Source organism: Crinia signifera, chromosome 4 (genome assembly GCF_055691185.1).
Source record: "Crinia signifera chromosome 4, ASM5569118v1, whole genome shotgun sequence".
In the NCBI taxonomy this organism is placed as follows: Eukaryota; Metazoa; Chordata; class Amphibia; order Anura; family Myobatrachidae; genus Crinia; species Crinia signifera.
The window spans coordinates 276903292-276927127 of NC_139220.1; the positions used below are offsets into that span (position 1 = coordinate 276903292).

Below are 23836 nucleotides of genomic sequence, written 5' to 3' on the forward strand. Positions count from 1 at the left end.
TTGGTCCCTTTCTGTTTGAAAGGCTGGAAAAATCATTAGATGGTGAATTGCGTACGGATGTGCGACAGGATACCAGATAGCGATATTTTCGCAATTCACTCGCAGATTTCAACGGGGCGCTTTGCAAATGAGTGATCAGGTCTGAATCAGGCCCTTAATCTGGATTTGGAGTATATGAGCATGCATGAGCAGTAGTAAAATACTGTATATTAAAATGTTTTTGTGCATACTAGCTTAGTGAAACTGGTCAGGGCTAATTTCCTTATTTATTGAGTGACTGTGAATCATATGTGCATTACTCTGCTCTGTCACATTCCAGCAGTACATACACTATGCAATGTGCAGCTACGTATTCCCCCTGCTGCTGCCACAGCTCAGACATTCAGGACAGGTAACTTATCAGCAGCATGATGACTCAGCCCGTGCTGTATGACCACATTCCCAGCATGAAGGCAGGGGAGCAGGAATGTATCCGAGGCGGGGTAATGTACCTGGAGGAAGGTGAGCAGCAGCAGCTCACGTCACCCCTCCCTCACACGGAGAAGGGAGGGGGGCAGGAAGCCTGGGCTGCTGCTCTTTCATAACCCAGTCACACAGAGAGGAGGAAGAGGCTGCTGCAAATACAGACCAGCCAGCCACACACACAGACCCGGGGGTCAGACACAGAGACAGCCATGGACAGGAGGCCGGTGAGTAGGGGACACCCGGGTAGGTGGGATCACAGTGAGTGAGGAGACACAAGGGGGGTCTAAGGTCACTTTAAATTACTTTGGGAAAGTTTGGACTTGGAAAGCTCATCTGGGGGGCGATGAGTGGGGGGTGAAGCCGCTAGGAGTATAGGAGGGGGGCAGATAAGTTTGGGTTGGGGGTGAGAGGCAAGAAGTGAGGTTCATAATAGTGTCGGGAAACGATAGTGTCACATACAGTGTATAACAGGCCACTCTGCAGCTGTTGTGGAACTACAAGACCCAGCACAGCGCACAACAGTGGCAGAGTTGGAGGTTTCCTGGCAGACAGGGCAGAGGGTAGGGAGCAGCAGGTGTCGGGATCAGGGACTCTGGCTGCTTATTACTGGACTTTGGATAGAGATGTTTACTTCTGATTACAGACAGAGGGACATTGTGTAGATTATACTGTGTGTACTGTGTGTGTGCTGGTGGTTGTTATGTTATACAGCAGTTGCTGTATATGATATGTGTTTGTATATTGCCTGTAAGCTTTTTACCTACAGTGACCTGAAGCTACCAGAGTTGTCTATGCTGTTCTATGTACATTGTCTATAATGGGTTTAGGTACATTTCCTCTTTGTTAATGTTTGTGAACAACCAGTTTAAAGTGATGTAACAATGAGTGTGCAAAAAAGGAGGATAACCTTTATTAAGGGATGGTGTAATGGTTAGCCCTACTACCTCACAGCACTGAGGTCATGGGTTCAATACCCACCATGGCCCTAACTGTGCGGAGTTTGTATGTTCTCCCCGTACTTTCGTGGGTTTCCTCCGGGTACTCCGGTTTCCTACCACAATCCAATATACTGGTAGGCTAATTGGCTCATATCCAAATTAACCCTGGAATGAATGAGTGTGCCTGTACATGTGGTAGGGAATATAGATTGTAAGCTCCACTGGGGCAGGGACTGATGTGGATATTCAAATATTCTCTGTAAAGCGCTGCGGAATATGTGTGCGCTATGTAAGAAACTGTTAATAAATATAGCGCACAATAACATGTTTTCTTGTTATTCCTACTTTTTCTTCTCCCCAGCTTTTCTTACAACTGGGAGCACAGCCCTACAGGGCCATGCTGCAAACTAATATTGGCGGGTTCTGTCGAAGCCCACCACTTCTCTGTTTTCTCACTGGTGAGATTGGTGTTAGAAAAAAAAAGTTTTTGTTGTAAGAACTTAAAATAATTAGTAAGAAGACAACTCACAGCTGACTGTGGTTTCCCCTAGAGTACATTGATAGGAGTGACAAGAGCTATAGAGGAAGTGTTTTTGGTCACTGCTGCCTGGCCCTAATTAAAGGCCCTGAAAGTGCAGGAGTTAAATACTGCCTTCTGTGACAGTAAAAACACCGGTAGAAGTTCCAGGACATAGATTAGGCGTGTGCGTGTAATGACGTCAGGTTTGTTTGGCAATTACAAGCAGTCAAGCAGTGTGCTGCCACTCCTGCACTGCCAGAAATGACTTTATTGCCTGATATGACTGTTCAGTCCTCAGTGCATGGTACAAGTACACTGATCCGATCTTCCAACAATATCGTTGAATGCAACCTCTCACCCAGACCGCTGCTACATTTTATTACAGGGGTATTTGAAACGGCAAGATCTCTGCAGCAGATAGTTAACTGTCACATGTCAGCATAATTATGCATGTTGGTTTGAATCCATATTGTAACCGTATAGGCTGGCATCAGAAGGCCTATGAATCCTAGATCAACAGACAGCTGGGATCACATGCACTGGCACCTATGTAGGGGTGGATGGCAACTTTCCACCAGCAGGATGAAGAATAAACGAAATAACATTTCATGAAAGTCTGGAGAGTGATAAAGTGAGAAAGGGATTTATTTATGTAATTCCCCAAAGCCCATTTGTTATTTTACACTATATACACACACATTAGATTAATGTGATATGTTTTGTTTTGTTTTAAATCATGTATACTTTTATTTTTAGCAATACAATGTAGTAACCAGGGCTTCAGCAATTGAAATCTTCTTTTGCGTTCCTTTGTTTTTGCTGTGCTTTCTGATTGGATGTCATTTCATCCAATTAAAAAGCACATGCTTCTTACAGTAGTTGTGTTCTGCGCATGTGTAGTTGGCTGCTATCGTATATAGGCCCTCATTCTGGTTCCATCGGTCCCCCCGCGTGTCCGCATGGGGTACCGATGTTAAGCCGCTGCACATATTCTCATGTGCGCATGTGCAGGGCTTCTGTGCGGGTGCCATCGCTGATCTGCACAGTCCCCTCCACAACATCTCCACAGTGTTGGGGGCGTTTTTCTGCGCTGGGTCATGCAGGCGTGATGCAGAGTGGCGGGCGACTGACATTGCCTGTCAGCTGCAGCCCCGTCTTTTCATTGAATGATTTCTCCTGCTACAGCTGCATGCAAGGGGATTTGTTTTTTTCTGCAGGGCTGTGGAGAGGGCACTCTGGGCCTCCGTAAGCTGAGATCTTCGCAGCTTAGCGAATCAACCAGAATCAGGCCCACTGTCTGGGCTGCAGTGGCTGCTGGGTTATAAAGGGGTGGGCCATAAAAGGAAAAAAAAAATGAAGGACCCGTACAAAAACGTTTTTGGTATGCTATACTATTTATACTGTTGTTGGGAAATTGTCGGAGCTTGAGCAGATCATGGACAGAAAGACATTGAAGTATTCACCCTCTATGCCCTTTTCTTATCAAACTTCAGATGATGCCATTCTGAGATGGGGAATATGAAAACATCTTTCTGTCCTATGAGTTGCTCTTCCCATACTATAGCATAGGACAGTGATACAGACACCGAGCGGGGACGCCACGTTATCTATCTGCAAGGTTTAATACATCTGCCCCATAGTAACAAGGGGTTCTAATATGTTTGTAGACATCGCCTATTTGATGTTGCTATAGGCAACCAATCAGATACTATCTATTATCTTCTAGAAGGTGCTAAATAAATAAGTATAATCTGATTGGTTGCCCATAGCAACATCCCATGTAAAATAGAACTCCCATCTTAGTAAATTTACCCCTGGGTATTTCTATTAAGAAGAACCTCTTTAGACCATGATTTGTAAGGGGAGGTAAAGCCCTTTCACTCTTATGCTAGGTAACAGACTAGGACAGGGGTGGCGAACTGTCCTCAAGTTCTACCAACTGTTCATGTATGTCAGGCCACCTGTGGATCTAGAGTAGGAATGAATGTAACATGTTTGAAAATGTGACAGTTAAGGCCCATACACACCGGGCGACTTTGAGCTGAAAGCCGCTCAAAACAGTAAGTTTGAGCTGCTTTCAGCTCAAAGCCGCCCAGTGTGTATGGCCGGGAAATCCGTTCATCTGCTGCACTATGCAAAGCTGTCCTCTCTCCGCTGAAGGCGCCGGGCAGGGGGAAAGCCGCTCAGTGTGTATGTACTGAGCGGCTTCCCCCCCCCCCAACAATGATAGCAGTCATCGCTGTCCATACATGCTGGGCATAGTCGCCCAGTGTTTATGGACCTTTAGTAATGACTACAGTTGTGCACCAGCTAGGTGATTTGGAAAACGTGGACCAATGGTGGATCTCGAGGACCGGTTTGGCCAGCCCTGGATTAGGCGATGTGTATGCAGCACGACCTCCTTAGTGGCGGGAAGTCTGCATCGGCAAGTGCCGCACGGCCCTTGCTTGTGATGTCCTCTGTTGTACTGCACTTACAGATGACAGAGGATGTTACTAACGACGCATGGGAACGCACAATATCATCAACATAAAGCATACAAACCAGATGATATTAATACAGGAGATAACAGCTTGTAAAAAGATAGAAGAGGTTCTGCAACAGCAGGAACTTATACACAGAGGGGCGGGCAGGGTGATACAGTAGTTGCACAGCAGCTATAACTAATACCCCTTTTACACCAGAGCCGCGACCCGGGTTATTGCCGCTCTAGTCCGGGCCAGGGCTTGGTGTGAAAGGGGTAAAAAATATATAAATATCCCGGGTCCTGTTACCGGTGTCCGACTCGGCAAATGTTCAGGGTCGGACACGGGCTTCCCCAGAGTCAGGGGGCGTGTAAATGGGTAACTCGGGTCATCCGACCAGGGACCCATTTCCTCCAATCGGGTAGCCCCAACCTCCAGACCGCAGCGCCCTGAGGTTGGGCAGGGGCTGTAAACAGCCTCCGCTGCTGTCTGCAGTACTATGCAGACAGCAGCGGAGGCTGGGCAGAGGTGAATGGATGCCTGTGTGCGGCATCCATTCACCTCATTGACAGAGGCTGGGGGCAGCCCAGCAGCTTACCTGGGTGCTGGGCTTGCCCCAGCGTGTCGGTCAGCATTGTGGCGGTGTCTGTCGGCCTTGCGGGGGTGTCGGTCTTCGGGTTTCCCGGTGCTTGGAGATGATGTCCTCTCCAAGCGCCGGCTCGGGGCCAGACTTCACTGGCGTCGCCCACCTGGCATGATGCCGGGGACGCCGTTGTAAATGGGAACAACTGCCGGGTCCCAAAACCCAGGTGCGACCCGGCAGTTTTGGTGTAAAAGTGGTGTAAGCGGTATGTGGCTGTGATGAGCTGAAGTCTCTCACACTGCAGGAGACTGTAGGCTGCACGTCCCTGCAGTTTGACTCTTCCAGGAAGAAGGGACGCACCAGACTCCACTCCTTTCTGCTCGGGCAGTGTAGGACAAGAACTATTGACACCTCCTGCCAGGCTAGCACTAGGGGGAATACACTACTGAGTGCTCTATTTTGTCATTCCAAATCGTTAGAATCTACCTAATCATTGAAAATATTGTGTAGTGTGTACCAGCTTAAGAGGTCTATGTACCAGCCAATCAGATCCTAACTTCCATGTTACATGCTACATTTCTTCAAATAAACCCTTTGGATTGTAGGTATCTTGTTTAGGACATGGTGGCCAGTGAGTAGTGTCTTCACCTCCTGCCAACGTAAATAGAGTAGCCATTAATGTCAGTAATATTATTACTTGGCTATATCGTAAACTTTTACAGTAAGCACCTTGGATGGACTAATGGAGGGAATTTGATTATTGCTTCCATTTATTATCTGCTATCCAGCTCTCTCCTACCTGCCTGCCACCCTCCCTCCCTCCCTCCCTGTTGGTTGCTGGGCTGTTCATTCAGATTTTCATCTGAACAAAGCTGTTCTTACTAAGCAACCTGTTTGTTATGAATGGATGTTGGGGGCGTGGTCATGTAATGTGCGTCATTGTCTTAAAATCAATCCGCAGGCCACAGAGGAAGAGGGAATCTGTCTTGTATTCTCTTATAAACACAAAGTAAATGAATAAGTGTGTGAAGTTACCGATTTCTTTTTATTTATTTTTATTCTGCTCTAGAAAGCAGATGAAACCGTATATGTTAACAAGTACAAAAGTCTGTATACAAAGGCAGTATATGAACTTCCTTTGTAGGTTTGTTATCTAGCCACGTAAACCTTAGTGTCTTTATGTATTTTTCCATATCCACCTGTGAATGGCTTTGTGTATTAGCTACAGTGACAAGCAGTAGAGTTGGCACACATAAGAATTATGCTAATTTCCATAACTTTATCTGGAGCAAGTTTTCTGAAAGTTAGCCATATTTATATGGCACCACAAGGGATCCGCACCGCCTAATAACAGAGTACATAAATGTATGAATCCGCAAAACAGTGATACAATATACAGGAATAGGACAAGTACAGGTTACATAACCATGGCTGGAGCAGCAGAGGACAATGAGATAAGTATCAACCTGGCAGAAAACCACAGGATTTGGTTCCACCAAATATAGTTTAAGTAGAAGAAGGAAAAGCAGATGAGGGCCCTGCTCGTGAGAACGTACATTGTAAAGGGGAGGGCCAGACAAACAGTGACACAGATGTAGTAGACGTAAGTATAGAACAGAGTTGGGGTGAGATTTGGCTTGGTTTGGTGAAGTGGGTCTTGAGAGCTTGTTAGAAGTTTTGTTTGGGCATGGCCATCTTAACGTATACTCACACTGGGCAGCTGCTCAGGGTGACACAAAAAACTAGGGACCTTCAAGCAGGGGAGGGTGGTGGTCAGACAATCAGAGAGGCGAGACACCATTCTCTGCCTGGCCTGCGTCCAACCCTGCAGCCAGACACTGGATGGCTGCAAGCATGCTGATAGATAGAGCTATCCACCAATCAGCATGTGTAAATCCTTTTACTGTATGAAAACATCTTTTAATTGGCTCCCATGAATGGGTGTGTAGGGGCCCCAGTGCATAACTTGCACAGGGCTTGCAATACTAGTAAGATGGCCCTGCTCTAGGGCTTTCTATACTGCGGTGTGAAATCCCCTGATAGCTGAACATATAAGGAACACACATTGCTTTGCCTCTGCTTTAACAGAGTCTTACTTAATCTGTACCAAAGCTTACCTTTAGCATATCCTACTGTGGGCCCCATTTAACAGCAGGACTCCTTTAGCACTCACTAAAGGGGTTATGTCCTCCTTTCAGTATTTAACAAACGGCAATAATCTAAAATTACTGCCAGTGTACCGCTTACGCCATCTATAGATGGCCAGAGCAATATGTCCCCCATTGCTGACAATGGGGACCCCGCATCAGCCTTTCTTGCTTCAGCAAAACCTTTGGGGCATTGCTGGGTTCACATGACACCTGACACAGCAGCATGTCGCTGGCAGGATAGCAAAAGTAAGAATGTCGCCAAGGCAGAGGTCTCTGAACCGCGCGGGATGAGTAAGAGATGTTAAATACCAACAACATATATTCGTTAGTATCAAATACATTTTATAAAAATGATAGGAAGAATCAGCTGAGTTGCTATGGACAACTTCTGCAGTGTTCCCGTCCTTACACCGCTTCTCCCATCTCCCCCAAAGTGTCTGATAGTCTGTAACGGCTTACGTCATTATATAGACTATCAATGTCCTTATGCATTTAGGGGGGGGGGGGTCCCTGCACCAATAGTAAACACGCGGATAACTAACTTGTGGCGGTTAAGTGTTTATAGCAACATCATTGCAAGCAGTAATATTGTGGACTTAACCAGTATTCATAAGCATGCAGCCAATCACTTCACAAGTTAGTGACATCACTTCGGTACAAGGCAAGGTGTGTCCTCCCACAGTGGAGAATCAGCAGCAATGTTGTTCCCGGTACAAAGAGCAAGATCTGTACAGGCTGTCCTATTATTCTAGTGACGTGTTTATTTTAGAGGTTCTAGAATGATAAAATGAAAATATTGTTTAATATATTGGTTCCCAATACATAGGCACAGGTGACTTAGGGCCTTATTCTAGTTCACTCTTTCTGACAAAATCCTTCTTAAGCCCCGTACACACGGGGTGAGATATATTGTTTTGCAATATATTGCTAGCAATACATTGCTGAGAAATATATTGCTCAGTTTCTCCTTTTCATCAGCGACCAGAGATGGTCGCTGATAAAAGGGACCCTCTGCCAGCAGTGCCGCAGAGGTAATCAGCAAGCTCCTGCGAGTAGAGCGGGGCTGAAAACGGGAGCGTGCACCGCTGGGGCACACTCCCATCACTGGCAATATGGACGCCTGCGACCATATTTCCAGCGATTTCAGCCCCTATCGCCCCTGTGTGTACACAGCTTTAGATGGACAAAACCATGTGCACTGCAGGGGGGCAGATGTCAAATGTTAGAGATTTAGCTTTGGGTGAGTTATTTTGTTTCTGTGCAGGGTAAATACTGGCTGCTTTATTTTTATACTGCAATATAGATCTCACTTTGAAGTAAAACCCCACCCAAATCTAATTCTCTCTGCACAAGTTACATCTTCCCCCCTGCAGTGCACATGGGTTGAATGAGCATGGGAAGGGGGTGGATGGATGATTTTGGTGGGGGTGGTGGAATGCTTCCCCTTTGCTTTGCAGACCATGTGTATCTCTATCCAGTCAGATATGACGATAAGTACATTAAAGGGACATTCTGTAGCAGCTCTGTCAATAATTAAAATATCACTCCATTACTGATCGCTGTAGCTCTACCATATATTTAGGACTATGCCCTGATGAGACCTAGTACAGATAAAGCGTTTCCTGTTCAGCTAATCTACATTGTCATGTGTTTGTGTGCAGCTAGTCTGCTGAGCTGACATATCAGCATATTGCAGGCGTGTGTAAAGGGTCCCGCACGGAGAGATGCTGAAGGGTTCTGAGTGATGCTAGATTGCTGAGCACACAGCCATGTGTCAGCACTGTGTGCTGAGCGATCGGTCAGGGCAAATGTTCCCTGGTGAGAACACTGTCCCTGACACCGGTGATTATAGATTTACCCAGCGTTCTGGGTATTAATCGCCGGGCGATGGCGCCGCGCATCACTATCGCTATGGCCCCTACACACAGAGCGATATAGGAGCATTTTATAAGCAATCTACTGAGATCGCTTAGACAATGCCACTAAATTGCTACGTTCATAGGCCCCATAAGAGAGCGAGGTGGTCTTGTACCCCTTTAACATAGTAGATGCTGGGATCTGGCACGGGAGCGACCCGGCATTTGCACTGTTTGACGCTCACAGCGACCCAGCTTTATTGTTGGGTGTCTGGCATCATCGGTGGCGCGATAATTGTTTATCTTTAAGACATCACTAAACTCTGCAGAACCAAATTCATCAGAGTAAAGGAACTTTATAAAAGACAATTAGAATAAAGCGGACAAAACAGGTTTCCTAATCTGTGGGTGGGGGTTCCTGAGTAGAAGGGATTGCAATGCTGAGGCAATGGGAGATTACCATAACTGATAAAGCATGCATATGCTTAGGAGATGGGGGAGAAAAAGCTATGGTGACATAAGTCATGAGAGAGTGTTTGACATAGTGGTTTCAACAGAGTTTCATCAGGTGGGATTCAGATATCCAAAGGTAGAAAGCAGCAGAGGCAGGTGGAGGCTGGCCATACACTTGTGCGATTTGACCACTTTTCACTCTACTACGATGTATGTGCTAAATTGCTGGTGTTTGACATCTGATCAATGCGGTCACTTGTGCATCGGATTTGAAGATTGGACTCCCAACTCAGACAGCCTCCTGGCATCAGGGAATGGGATTGCATGCAATAATTTAACTTTCCAGCTATGGGGGGCGAGCAACTAACTTAAGGGTTCACCAACAATCAGTACAGCAAAAAAAATAGCTTTGATAGACAGGCAAAAAAAGGTAGCCTCAAACTCCAAAAATGAATGTCAATCAAGGGTCAAGGACCTTTTTAAAGAATCAAAAAGTAAACATATCCAAAATAATGATACCCCTTTCACATCGCACTTTTAAAACGGTATATTGCCGTTTTTTTTTCCATTTTAAAACGTATAAGGCTGCAATGTGAAAGTGCCAGAGTTGATATACCGGTTAAAGTTAACCGGTATTTCAACACGGTTAAAAATAGTCCTACACGTTTTAAAGCCGTTTTTTTGGCAGTTTGAACAGCTCTATTTCAATGGCTTGAAACGTGTCCCTTGGGGGTTAAACGGGTTGAATGTTTGAATGGTATTAAATGATTTTTAAAACGGTTTTCACCTGCAATGTGAAAGGTCTCAAGGCTCAGACCCGTTTTAAATTCCCATTTAAGAATACCGTGTCATTACCCATTTCTGCAATGTGAAAGCAGTATAAATGTATTAACAAAAGAAAGAAAGAACAAAAGACAAAATATAAAAACAATAGATAACTATCAGAAATAAAACAAATAAGTAGCTATAAACATATGCAGCTAAGAGATTATTAAATTGCTTGTAACATATTTGCAATATTATTCAACTGATGCAATCAAATGAGCCTGTAAAAAAAAAAAAGTACAGGTTGCGTCTCCCATATCAAACATTCCAATATATGGAATATTGATAAATTCCGGATTATTTTTTTTTGTAAGCATGGCTGAGATGGTGACCTCTTTTTGCTTTCTGATCATTCAATGTTCACAAACTTTGTTTAACGCATAAAATACATGGTGTATATGACACGCAAATTCATTCTGTGTTTGGACTTGGGTCCCATCCCCAAGATATCTACTTAAAGGATGCAAATATTCCAAACTACAGAAACACCCGATATCTCAAATATTTCTGGTTCCAAGCAAAAAAATGTAAAAATAGTTCAAATTGTTTCCAATAATGTCATTATTGAGGACGGACTCCTGGATAGGTAATGAGAATATACATGCCTTCATTGATTGATAATAAGTACTTGTTGATAAACTCTTCCATTTCCAAAGTGGTGCAGAGTATATGGAGCAACAAGAGGAAGCTCAGTCTCGGAGCATGGTTTATGGTGGGGAAGCTGTACAGCAGGAGGTTGTCACAATATAATAAAAGTAACGATGCAAGTTTTGGGAACCTCATGATTGTAATAGATGTGCTGTCTTTGGTAATGCATTGATGGAGGTGGAGACCAGACCTGGGAAGGGAGGGGTGGGGATTGGTACCTGGCCCAGGGTAAACCAGCCCAAATAGCAAGTGGGCAATATCTGATCAATTATATAAAAATAGTAATACTGACCGTTCTCCAAAGAGGTTGAGCCATGACCTTAACATGAAGAGAGTCTTGTTATCAACTGTGCGGTAATCTGGAGTAAGGCTGGATATTGACAGTAAAAGATGATAGGCATGTTTAGCTGTACAATCAGTGGTACCACTAGGGGGTGCTGGCTGCACCCAGGTGTCACCACTCCTATGGGTGACCCAGAAATGTAGACTCCTACTCAGTGGCAGGAGACAGTACTGCACTGTAACAGTGTAGGAGCAGATATACAGCTATAGCAGTGTCGGGGGGCGTTCTGCATCTGCAAGCAAAACAGGAGTTGGCTCAAGAATTAAGCTTTAGTTATTACAATGGACAGCCATGTGTGGTGGCTTAGGTATACCTAACTTTAAACACTATTACTACACAGCCAAGATGGCTTTCTGTGTTCAGTAGTGTGGCACTGGGGCAGAGAAGGTTTGAACAGCCATTGAGGCTGTGAACTGGGACTCTCCACACTTTCATCCCTCTTGTGGCTTCCGAGATCCTCGCACCGTCTTGCCATATTATCTCACCCTGAGGCGGACTGCTCCTTTTATATATGTGGGATTATGTGGCTGGGAGGATGCGATTGGCCCCTGCACGTCTACTCTCATACTACTGTTTCCTAAACCTGTCTTTCCACCGGGAATGGTTAAAACGACTTTTTCTTCTGTGGATACAGGATAATATTTACTTTCTTAATGACATCACTTCTACTTCTACTACTGCTTTTCCATCGTTTGCATAGATTCAGACAAAGTCTCCTTTCCCAAATAGTGAATTGTTTTAATACCTCCAAATTAGACCTTTCCACTCCAGGGTCCATCCCACTCTCTCCTCCGTGCCTCTCTTACTGCTCTTGAAAATTTATGTTTGATGATCTCTTCCACAGGTCTCATTTCTAATCTATGCCTTGCTGGTACAGAGATCAGAGAGTTGGCCTGGGAAAGAGATCTGGGTGTCACTTCAGATGAGGATGAGTGGGGAGAGATATGGGGTGGCGCATCCTCTAGCTCGATCTGTGTTAAGATAAAGGAAAATGTGTATACAATACTATATCATTGGGATTACGTGCCTTCTCGCTTAAAAGCTATGTATACTGACGTTTCAGATAAGTGTTGGAGGGGTTGTGCTTCTGAAGAGACCTATATGTATATATGGTGGGCTTGCCCAAAACTAGCACCTTATGTGGAAAGTATTTGTACAGCTCCTATTTGTTACTCCAATCCCCTTAGACCCTTAATATCTCCTTTTTGGAAACCCAGACTTTAAATAAACATCAGAAAAAGTTGTTGGGTCACGTCGCTGCTGCTACAACATGCCACATTGCAAAGGCCTGGAAATTTGACACCCCCCCCCCCCCCCTTCCTACAAGTTGTCATCGTACACATTTTGGTATATCTATAGAATGGAGTATATGACCGGTATCATTAGACACTCTGCTAAGGCATTCGATAAAGTCTGGGCATCCTGGCTAGCTTCTCAACATGCCACCTCCCCATTCTATAGCTAGATAAACTATGTATCAATATTTTGCAAAAGCTGTCTGGATCTCCCCACTCGCACCCCCTTATTTTCTCTATATTGTTCTTTGCACTTCTCTTTATCTTAATCCTCTTTGCTGCCTGGCCATGTCGTACACCTGGAGTTTTTTATTTCTTTTGCACTATTCTTGTCATACAAAAAAAAAAATATTCACTCATGTGCTTGCTATAGTTTAAGTCAGGCATGTCCAGACTATGGCTCTCCAGCTGTTGCGAAACTACAAGTCCCATCATGCCTTGCCACAGTTTTGCTATTAGGGAATGCGAAAACTATGGCAAGGCATGCTGGGATGTGTAGTTTCACAACAGCTGGAGGGCCACAGTTTGGACATGTCTGGTTTAAGTATTTTCATTTTTTCTACGGTTAGAGGTTATGCAGTTTTTGTGTATAACTGTGAATCGACCAATAAAAATTCTTCTTGGGAAAACAGGAGTTGCCCACACCCCATTTCCACAAGACCACATTTCACCAACATACACTGAGACTCTTGTGCATCGTTTGTCAGAGTGTATATGGACACCCCTATATAGAATGTATTTGGGACATCCAAGTGGGGTTAGCGGAGTGGCAACTTTACAGTTTAAAAATGTGGTGGTCGAGGGGAGGAGAGTTAAATGTGGCTGTGCTTTGATTACAGGTGGAAACAGTCTAAATAGTGTTTTACTTCAACAGCAACAGCAAAAAAGTAGAGGTGTAAGAGGAAGGTTTAAAAGGGCGATGACTGTTGATTGATGATCATAGACACTTAATGATGAACATTGCTTCAATTCTATGAGACTCAATGGGCGGTATTCAATGTGAATACCTGCGAGGTGCAGCGAATCCTTTTTTGGATTCGCTGCACATTCGCCACGTTCCGGAGCCGGCGGGCTCCGGTATACAACGGGCGGTATTCAATGACCTGAATCGTTGGTCACAGCGATTCAGATTTTACATTCGCCAGCCATTCACCGTTTTTTTACGTCGATTCGCCAAGCGTCGGGAGTCGCCGGGACTAGCTGTGTCACCCTATTCAACGTGGCTGAGAATCGCCGCCCCCAACGGCGATTCTCAGCCAATCCGGCGTTTCCCTAAACAGCTTCAGTACTGTAAGAAATTGCAGTGAAATGCAAGAAAAATGCAAATTACCCTGAAAAAACGATTCCAATACAGCAGACTGCAAAAGCTGTGTAATCTCCTCAAAGGCCAAACGAAGGAGTGAGGTGGGGAGGAGAATCATGGGTAAGTGAGGTGCACCATGGGTAAGAACAGTGCGTTGTGGGAAAAAAAAAATACCAGAAAAAATTAAATATATATTTGTATAGCACTTCTACGACCATCACATCACACAAGGGCAGCAAATAATAATACATTACACTTGCAGAGTTAAATTGAACACTTAAAACCAATTATTTCACAGGTTCCGATAAAAGTTCACCACAAAAAGATGACGAGGGACACTCGGTGAGGAACGGCGATATGAAACAAGAAATAAGAATCGCCAACTTCTCATTGAATACACTTTTGGCGATTCATGGTGATTCCCGTCGACTACCGGCGAATCCCCATGAAAATTCCTATAGACAAAAACCGGCGATTTGTAGAGAATAACATTTGGCGATTGGGGCTTCATTCACCGGTCGTCATCGGCGAATAGAGGTCGTTGAATAGGGTGATTCGCTTTTTCAGCTCCAAAAAACGCCGGCACACACGAAAAAAATACAGAATCGCCATAAAACTTGGCGATTCTGCCTCATTGAATACCGCCCAACGAGTCAGGGGCAGCGAGCCCCTGACTGGCGAATATGAGCTCCTGCGGCGATTGCCGCAGGGAGCCTCAGGACGGTGCCAGGCAGAGAGATGGTAGTCTCTCTGCCTAGCCCAGACCTTTGTGGGGGGTTAGGTGTGCTCCCCGGGTGCCAGGCAGCACAGGCTGCCCCCCCCGGGGGTGCCAGCAGGCAAGCGTATATTCACAACACACATCGTGCAGTGAATATATGAATATGTAATGAGCGGCTCCGCTCTGGCGCCACCTGCTGGATGCTGTGTAAAAAAAAAATATATTATTTTTAAAATTAAATATATATTCATGTGCTTACAGCACATGAATAAAAATAGCATGCCCCTCCTCAGAATAAAATTCCTGATTTTTTGACACCAAATGTAAAAAACAAAACACTTTATTTTAAAAGTTCACATTCCACTTCACCATAAAAAGATAGCGATTGCTACTCGGTGAATCATGGCGAAAAAAACCTTGAAATGTATTCGCCATCTGGTCATTGAATAGGGTGATTCACCGTTTTTGTCAGAAATTCGCCAAACAGCACAAAATCGCCATAAAAACCTGGCGAATCAGGCTCATTGAATACCGCCCAATGTCTTGTACAAGATGTGTTGCCGGTGACTGTGTTCCAGCGCTGCTACATCCAATGCCGCTACAACAGCAACTCTTCCTCCTTCACCTGCAATTGGATTCCGCCAAAGTTTGTTTCCTGGCCTTGGCGATTAATTTTCATGAAAACTAGGCACAATGGGCAACTTGACCAACCTTGAATTAGGGCTAGTGCCCTATTTCAAGGTTTTCCAGGACCGTATTAATTGTCCTGTATAATACCCCAGTGTCCTCAAAATAATTCCCATTGTAAAATAATCCCATTGACCTAACAGGCCATGGTAAAGCAGTCTTATTAATTTCTGTAAAAGACACTGGGTTATTGGAGAGACAAGATTGGCTAGCGGTAGTTAATTTTGCTCTGGCTTAAGCTGGGTACACGCTAGGTCAGGCCTAGCCAAACTGTTTCTCTCCAGCTGTCGTGAAACTATACATCCTATCATGCCCTGCCACCGTTTTAGCATTTTGTAACAGCAATACTGTGGCAGGGTATGCTGAGATGTGTAGTTTTACAACAGCTAGAGAGCCACAGGTTGGACAGGCCTGCGCTAGATGATTATACGAACGATTTAGCAAATTCCGATGGGTGGGAAAGACTAAATCTTCATACCATCTAATGCAGGCATGTCCAACGTTGGCCCTCCAGATGTTGTGAAACTACACATCCCAGCATGCTTTGCAATAGTTTTAGCATTCTCTAATAGCAAAACTGTGGCAAAGCATGCTGGGATGTGTAGTTTCACAACATCTGGAGGGCCAACGTTGGACATGCCTGATCTAATGTGTACGCACTATGTCAATAACCATATGCGTCATCGACGACATCCTTCATTGTCTGTTTATGCAAGATGATGGACAACGTTGCAAATGAGGGCCATGCTGCGGAATGCAGTATAGCACCTGCCCCCGCTCTGTCATTGCCGGCCTGTATATTCACTTGCCGATGCTGGGTACATTGCTAGTGTCTACCCAACATTAAGCTACACATTATAGGGCATCCTGGTTGATATTTTGTTGTTGGCCCAAATTTAGAGTGTATCCCGCACCATGGACAGATGGTGAGTCCCTCTCGCAGTCGTTAGGAAGTTCTGTCCATTGAGACTTACATGGTACACAATTACTACAGAGCTCGATCAGCTGTTGTACTATTTAGACCGATTTTTCATGCAATGGGACAGATGTATTAAGCCTGGAGAAGAGATAAACTGGAGATAAAGCACCAGCCAAGGAACAAAGTTAATGACAGTTGGGAGTTGATTACTTATAAAAAATATATACTTTCTTTTCTTTTTGGTGTCTAGAAGTCTTATTTTTTTATTTTATATAAATGATCTGAAGCACCACATTAATATATTTTAAGTCTTTTTGTGGTATTTTTTTTATCCCCCCCCCCCCCCCCCCATGATGCATTTTTTTTTCTCACTGTTTATTCTACCCATGATTCACCCCTTTTTCCTTTGAGGAGATACACAGCTTGGAATTTGTTTTATTAAGGCTAATATGCGTTTTTCTGCATATCTCTGCAATACTTGAACCCTACCTACAAATGGAACCATTAACTCCACGTATACCGCATTGGTCAGTGCTCACCATCAGGGGCGGCAGCAGCTGACAAGTTGAATAGGGTGAGCAGGAGGCATGGCGAGGGGTAGAAAAAATGGAGAATGCACAGCGAACAAAAAATAGAGAACACTGTGCCGTGCTCGGCGGAGCATTGACTACACCCCTGTGACTTACAAAGTAAAGCTGGCCATACATCCACAGATTGATTGTCAGACGGGCTGGTTGGAACAAAAACCTGGTAATATCTGAATGACCGTTTTTGACAGTTTTTCAGCAATTCAAAGCAAATGGTCAACTGTCATTTGCTCTCATCCATTACCAGGATTTTGTTCCAACCAGCCCGATCTGACAATCGATCTGTAGATGTATGGCCACCTGAACATTGGCCCGAGCAAATGCAACACGTTGTAGCAACTAGGTAGTTTCCTAATGGTATTACCAGAGCGATGAAGTACTGAACACACAGCCTAATCGGATGGTCCCTACAGAGTGCAGACCTGCTGTTGGTAGAAGCGTGGGTGCACTAACTCTGCACTTTATAGGACTTACTCAGATTTGATACCAAGATGTGTACATGAGCCATACAGCCAGGCCACTTTCATTAGGTGACCACTTATCTGAGCGCATGCACTGCACAGGCCCAGCACTGTGTACAGGGAATTTACATATGCAGTCAGAACCAACCTGCAAATCCCAGATTTTAAAACACAGTGTGTTTCTTTCCCTTTAGTAGTGTTTGGCCTAAGACTCCTCCTGCATACCTCCCAACTGTCACGATTTTAGAGGGACAGTCCCGATTTTCGGGTCCTGTCCCGCTGTCCCACCCGCGGCAGGCATTGTCCCGCTGCGGGAGGTGGCAGTTGGGAGACCCCCCAATCTAGTAGAATAGACGCTGTGTGCATGCGCACAGCATCTATTCTCGTATGAAAATGAGGCTGCGGCTAATTAGCATAAGCCGCACCCTCATTTGCATACACCCCACCCCCTTTTCGGGCGCTCGCGCGGCTTAGCCCTATTTGTTCAGGTCAAAAGTTGGGAGGTATGCTCCTGTATGATGTCTGTTCCTGATAGTTTCCAGCTCTTTCAACCTAGCATTTATAATTGTGTGATTACATGTTATGGAAAATACAGGTGTGAGTAAAACACTCCCATCTAATTGTGAGTTTCATTACGGATCTGTGTACTGCACATAAGAATTAATGATTTCACAGTGTGCAGTGATAAAATGGAGTGTGATCAATGGCAACCAATCAGCTCCTGTCATTTTTCAAACCCAGCCTGTAACATGGCAGATAGGAACTGATTGGCTGGTGTGTTATCACTCTCCATTTTATCACTTTTCAAGGCTTAGTTCATCTTGCCCTATGTGTTTTGTATTCCCCCCCCCCCCCCCCCTTCAAGGTTTTCTAGGCATCTTATACATTTTAAAATAAAACCCTTACATCTATTAGTATATATTAAATTAAAAAATACCTCCTAATGGGAAGTTAACAAATACATATTTATAGACAAGTATTGGCTTGGTATATGTAATCACGTATAACACATTGGGGAGGACTATTGTGTCTCTAAAGGCTAGATGTATCAAGCTTCAAAAAGTGATAAAATGGAGTGATAAACAGCCAGCCAATTAGCTCCTACCTGTTATGTTGCAGGCTGGATTTTAAAGATGACAGGTAGCAGCTGATTGGCTGTTTGTTTATCACTCTCCAGTTTATCACTTTTTGAAGCTTGTTACATCTGGCCCCTAAAGGAGCCTATACAGCGGCGTAGCTTTGTTTGCCCCCCCCCCCGCCGTTAATAGGGGGGGCACCCCCCCGCCCGTGCCCCCTCCCCCCATTGCCGCATGCTTACCTGTCCGCACGTCCCGGCTCCCCTCCTGGCTTCAATTAATTCTATGCAGACGGACCACGATAAAATGGCCGCCCCCATACCGCAGACAGTTTCAGAGAACAGTCTGCTTTATGGGGCGTCCATTTTATTGTGGTCCGTCTCCATAGCATTGATTGAAGCCAGGAGGGGAGCCGGGACGCGCGGACAGGTAAGCCTGCGGGGGATGGGGGGCGGGAGGATTACTATAGCACCGCAGCCCCCCCGGCGCCCCCATATGCACAGCGCCCCCCCCCGCGACTGCGGGGGCTGCGGTGCTATAGTTACGCCACTGAGTCTATACATGGGTGAGACTCCTGAGCGATTTTAGCGATGTAGATCCCTCTGCACACAGCACTGCACAGCATTGTGTCAGCGCTGTGTGGTGGGCAATCTGTCAGTGTTCTCTGGTGAGTAACTAGATTTATCCAGCATGCTGGATACTAATCGCCGGGCGATAGCGACTCGCGGGGCCGCGCATGGTTATCGCCCCTACACAAGGAGCGATGTATGGGCGTTTTCTAAGCGATCTAGTGAGATGCCCTGGGTGTAGGCCCCATAAATCTGCATTTTCATGTTTTTACTTGTCATCTCTCCAACTTGAACAGCAAGCCATTGGCAACAAGGCCGACATCAGTCTGTCGACATATCGTGCGAGGAAGTAACATATTTACTTGTGGTATTCCTGTAATCTGCCATGAAATAGCACTTTCATCACTACGCTTATAAGCGATTGTCACCACTCACATACATGTACAGAAGCCGTTTTCACAGAACTAGTTTCCACATTTTTAACGCTTGCTGGATTCTTTCCTCATTTTCAATGTCTCCTCCCCACCCTGTGTCTTCTGCGATAATTAAGTTCACATCCATTATGGTTTCCTGTGCAGAACAGATCGGCTGCGTGATAGATAGTTTTACATAAAATTGGATGAAGGCCCATCAGTGACCCAGGCAGGGTGCAGCGTTTGCCAGGATGTGCATCTGCAGCTGCTGAGCAGTTGTGTAGTGATGATGTTTTGCTGCAGATGTCAGTGTCAGGCTATGCTGGAGGCTTGCCGCATGCTATCCAATCACTAGGCCACACCAACACCTCAAATTGGTATCGTGCCACCTAGATCAGAACGGGTTGGGATCATTGGGTCGACACCATTAGGTCAGCATGGGAAAAGGTCGACATGGATCTAGGTCGACAAGGGAAAAGGTCATTCGTTTTTTTTACCCAAATGTCAACACGGTCGACATGGACACCGTTTAATGTGCACTGCATACCCTCCCATCGCTCTCTGCCCTCACAATGCTTCGGGCACGCATCCCGATCAGTACACCTGGGAGATATGCATCAGTGGCATTTCTATAGCTGTCTATACAGGGCCACGTTGCATTTGAGTAAGGGTATTTAAGTGCCTCGGCTGCAGCTCCGTATGAATACTTTCAATTACAGAGATTTAAAAATGAACATCTACAGCATTCATAATAAAAAAATAGATGCTAAAGGTTACATCAGATCTATAAAAAAAAAAATATTGCTTTAGAAGACCGTCACTAAATAGTATAGAAAAAACAAAATCTTTCCAGTAACAAAACTGAAAGCTGGAATATCCCCAGGATATTGGGGACAGTTGGCAACTAGGAACTTCATGGGCTGAACCAATAATCCTGCAGCTGATCTATCCTTAGGGCTGGTCACACACATCTGCTGAGGAAATAAGTGCGTGCGAACTAACAGTGTTATTAACGCATTTTGCATGCAAAGTCGCCATGACCGAACAATTATCCGCCTTCAAGACGAAGCCTTTCTGATGTATGCAGTGCATCTGATCTTGGCCAACTATGATGTCACCATTAATACTTTTGTTCATGTCATTAAGGTGGACAATTAAATGGTTGCAGAACAGATGGTAGCATGGGAAATGGGACACGTCTAGTTTTTGAAGTGTACTTCATTGTGTCCCGTGAGCTATGACTCAGTGGACGTGTGTGTGTGTGTGTGTGTGTGTGTGTGTGTGTGTGTGAATTATCTTTGCTGTCTTTGTATGTGACCTATGGATTTGTTGTTTATAATGATGCCATTTTGTTTCTGCATTATCAGGAGATGGGCGGGGCACAAGCCCCGGCGGGAACTGAGCGCGTCAGGGACCTGCAGAGTGAGGTGGAGGGAGTGAAGAACATAATGTCCCAAAACGTGGAAAGAATCTTAGCTCGTGGAGAAAACTTGGACCAACTGAGGAATAAAACAGAGGACCTGGAGGCCAGTGTAAGTTCTCTCCCTCTGTACAATAACATTTCGGCTGAGAAAGCATGATCTATGCTCCAAATTTAAACATAATAATAATAACAGGGTTTTAAATGTTGGCATATAGCTATATATATATATATATATATATATATATATATATATATATATATATATATATATATATATATATATGTGGATAGAAAGAGAGGGGATTCAGCGCCAAGATGTGCAAAAACAGTGCGTAAAAGTGAATATTATAATGTCCCAAATAACAAGAACCCCTATGTTATCGGGGTGTCGGCTCAATTACTGAGAGGGAAACGGTGGTGGGCCGTCTAAGAACAATAGGATATGGATACAGTTAATCTCAGAGGTCGGCGACAATTATTATAAATTAGGACTATTGATTATAATGAATATAAGAATTTATTCAATGAGGGGGTTTTGACATAAAAAAAAAAAAAAAAATTTTGTAACAAGTTCACAAAAGCATGTATCAAGGCTGGGGGGTATATAAAAAGGTTAAAAAAGTTTACATGAAAAAAACAGACAAAAAATACTATGGAGGATCATATGTTTTAAAAACAATGCATATACTGAATAAAAAACGTAATTTGATAAATACAAGATAAAGGAGAAAAAAAGTGCTTTCATACAGACGAAACATGTTGGGAAGCTTCTAACCTACCTCACTTTCTGCACATGAGCTAAGCACTTTTTTTCTCCTTTATCTTGTATTTATCAAATTACGTTTTTTATTCAGTATATGCATTGTTTTTAAAACATATAATCCTCCATAGTATTTTTTGTCTGTTTTTTTCATGTAAACTTTTTTAACCTTTTTATATACCCCCCAGCCTTGATACATGCTTTTGTGAACTTGTTACAAAAATTTTTTTTTTTTTTTTTTATGTCAAAACCCCCTCATTGAATAAATTCTTATATTCATTATAATCAATAGTCCTAATTTATAATAATTGTCGCCGACCTCTGAGATTAACTGTATCCATATATATATATATATATATATATATATATATATATATATATATATATATTTGCTTTACAGACATTATACATGGCAATAAATAAACACCAAATACACTGCAGATCTGTCCGGGCGCTGAGCAATCTCTGGCATTAAGCTATAGAGTGCATGGTCCTGCAAGCTGCATGCATGTACTGGACATCTCTATTTATACACCACATATTAGGGTAGGGTTGGGCACTAAATCAGGTTGGGCATTATACATTTTCCACCCTGCAGCACTATTTGGTGTTTACAGCTGCAGATTTTACGCCCTGTGTCTGGCTTTGCTCCAAATTCCAAATCGCCTCACTTGTATGAAAGTAACAATAGGAGACAGGGTGTCACTTGGAATTTTACATTGAATTTAATAGAGAATGCTAAATAAGAGCGCTCCCTATACATGGTCTAATTCCATTGTTGCGTACTTGACTGGGGATAATTGGTGCAGAGGGGGCTTGCCCTTGTCCCACATGTGTTCTGGGTATAAAACACTTTTCTCTCACACCTATTTTTGTCTCTCCCGCAGTCTGAACACTTCAAGACCACGTCACAGAAAGTTGCCCGAAAGTACTGGTGGAAGAATGCAAAGATGATCGCCATAATCTGCGTTGTGGTGGGGATTATCCTCCTCCTCATCATCCTCCTTGCCACTGGCGTTATTCCCACATAGATTTGTATTCTCTGTCCTCTTCCTTCTTGCTCCCCGCTGAAGACTCGCACTGACCCCCAAATGTATGACACCGAATAACTGAATTGTGCTCAAAACTGTGACGTCGGCCACCTATGATAACATACAATATACTTATGTGTATACATAGATACACGCACTGTTTTTTTTATAGTATACACCAGTTCTGTCATTATGGGTAGCTGTATAAGGGATGCTGTCTATGTACAAAGGTCTTGACTAAGATGTAGCCATTTTGACCAAAAACAATTAGTGCCTACTTCTAGTTAATATGTGTGTGAAAATGGGATACATTAGGCTTGTGAAGGACAACATTTTGTAATCTAACTGTGCAATACTGTTTCCATGTAACCAATGGCTACATGGGAGGCAGCCATGTTATGGGCGGAGCCAAAAGTGCCTATAAATACTCTGGGAATTGGTGACCCAGAAATTGTATCATGTCGAGGTCCCCTGGCCGTATCACATTATGCATCTTAATGAGTACTGGCTCATACATTATCCATGCATGTTACGGGGACATGTTTTACTGCCTATGAAGCAATTAGCATTTTAATTGCCACATTTCTTAATTTTAACCATTTGACTAATCGGTGATACTTACTCCATACACTAGGTCTGTGATGGCTAACCTTGACACTCCAGCTGTTGTGGAACTACACATCCCAGCATGCCTTGCATCAGTTTTAGCATGGCCAAATAGTAAACCTGTAGCAGGGCATGCTGGGATGTGTAGTTCAACAACAGCTGGAGTGTCAAGGTCAGCCATCACTGCATTAGATTTAGGTATACTGCTCCTCCTTGTAACAAGGATGTGAAAAATATTGGTTCGCATCCATCCTGTCCTTGCTGTGCTATGATTCTTCTGGATAGGCAGTTTTACTGCAACCTGTAATACACTGTGTTCTATGTAGTGCTGTAGAGTATGGTGGACTAGTGGGGGATTTGTATCTGTTAATATACCGGGGGTGAGGAAGAAGGGGGAGTATAAACACAAAATACTTGTATCACTTAAATGAAAATGTAATTTAGTGAAATGTATTGTAATGACTAATAAATGAAATGACTCCACACTATCCTCTCTGGCAGCTCACCTGCTGGTACTGTAACGTTGTTCTTGAGAACAGATAAAGGAATGGTTTTAAGGAAAAGGTTTCAGGATTCCTTGGGTGTGATTTTGAGGTGATATATATTTTTTTTTTTTTTTTTGTGGAAAATATTTTTCAACTCCAGTAAATAGGGGGAGTATGCAGTGATGTGTTTTCTAAAAATATATTGAAATGAATCCTTTTGTCAATGTTATTGTGCTGCCATGTTGCTGTGCTGTCTC

At 44.0% G+C, this 23836-nt stretch overlaps 1 protein-coding gene across 1 annotated transcript; it reads left to right on the forward strand.

Annotated features, from left to right (window-relative positions):
- Positions 1-498: 498 nt before the first annotated feature.
- Positions 499-23579, forward strand: VAMP8 (vesicle associated membrane protein 8). Its single transcript, XM_083184642.1, has 3 exons — positions 499-689; positions 20642-20806; positions 22345-23579. Exons 1-3 carry the CDS (start codon positions 675-677, stop codon positions 22486-22488), a joined length of 324 nt encoding a protein of 107 aa, XP_083040768.1. The 5' UTR covers positions 499-674; the 3' UTR covers positions 22489-23579.
- Positions 23580-23836: the final 257 nt, after the last annotated feature.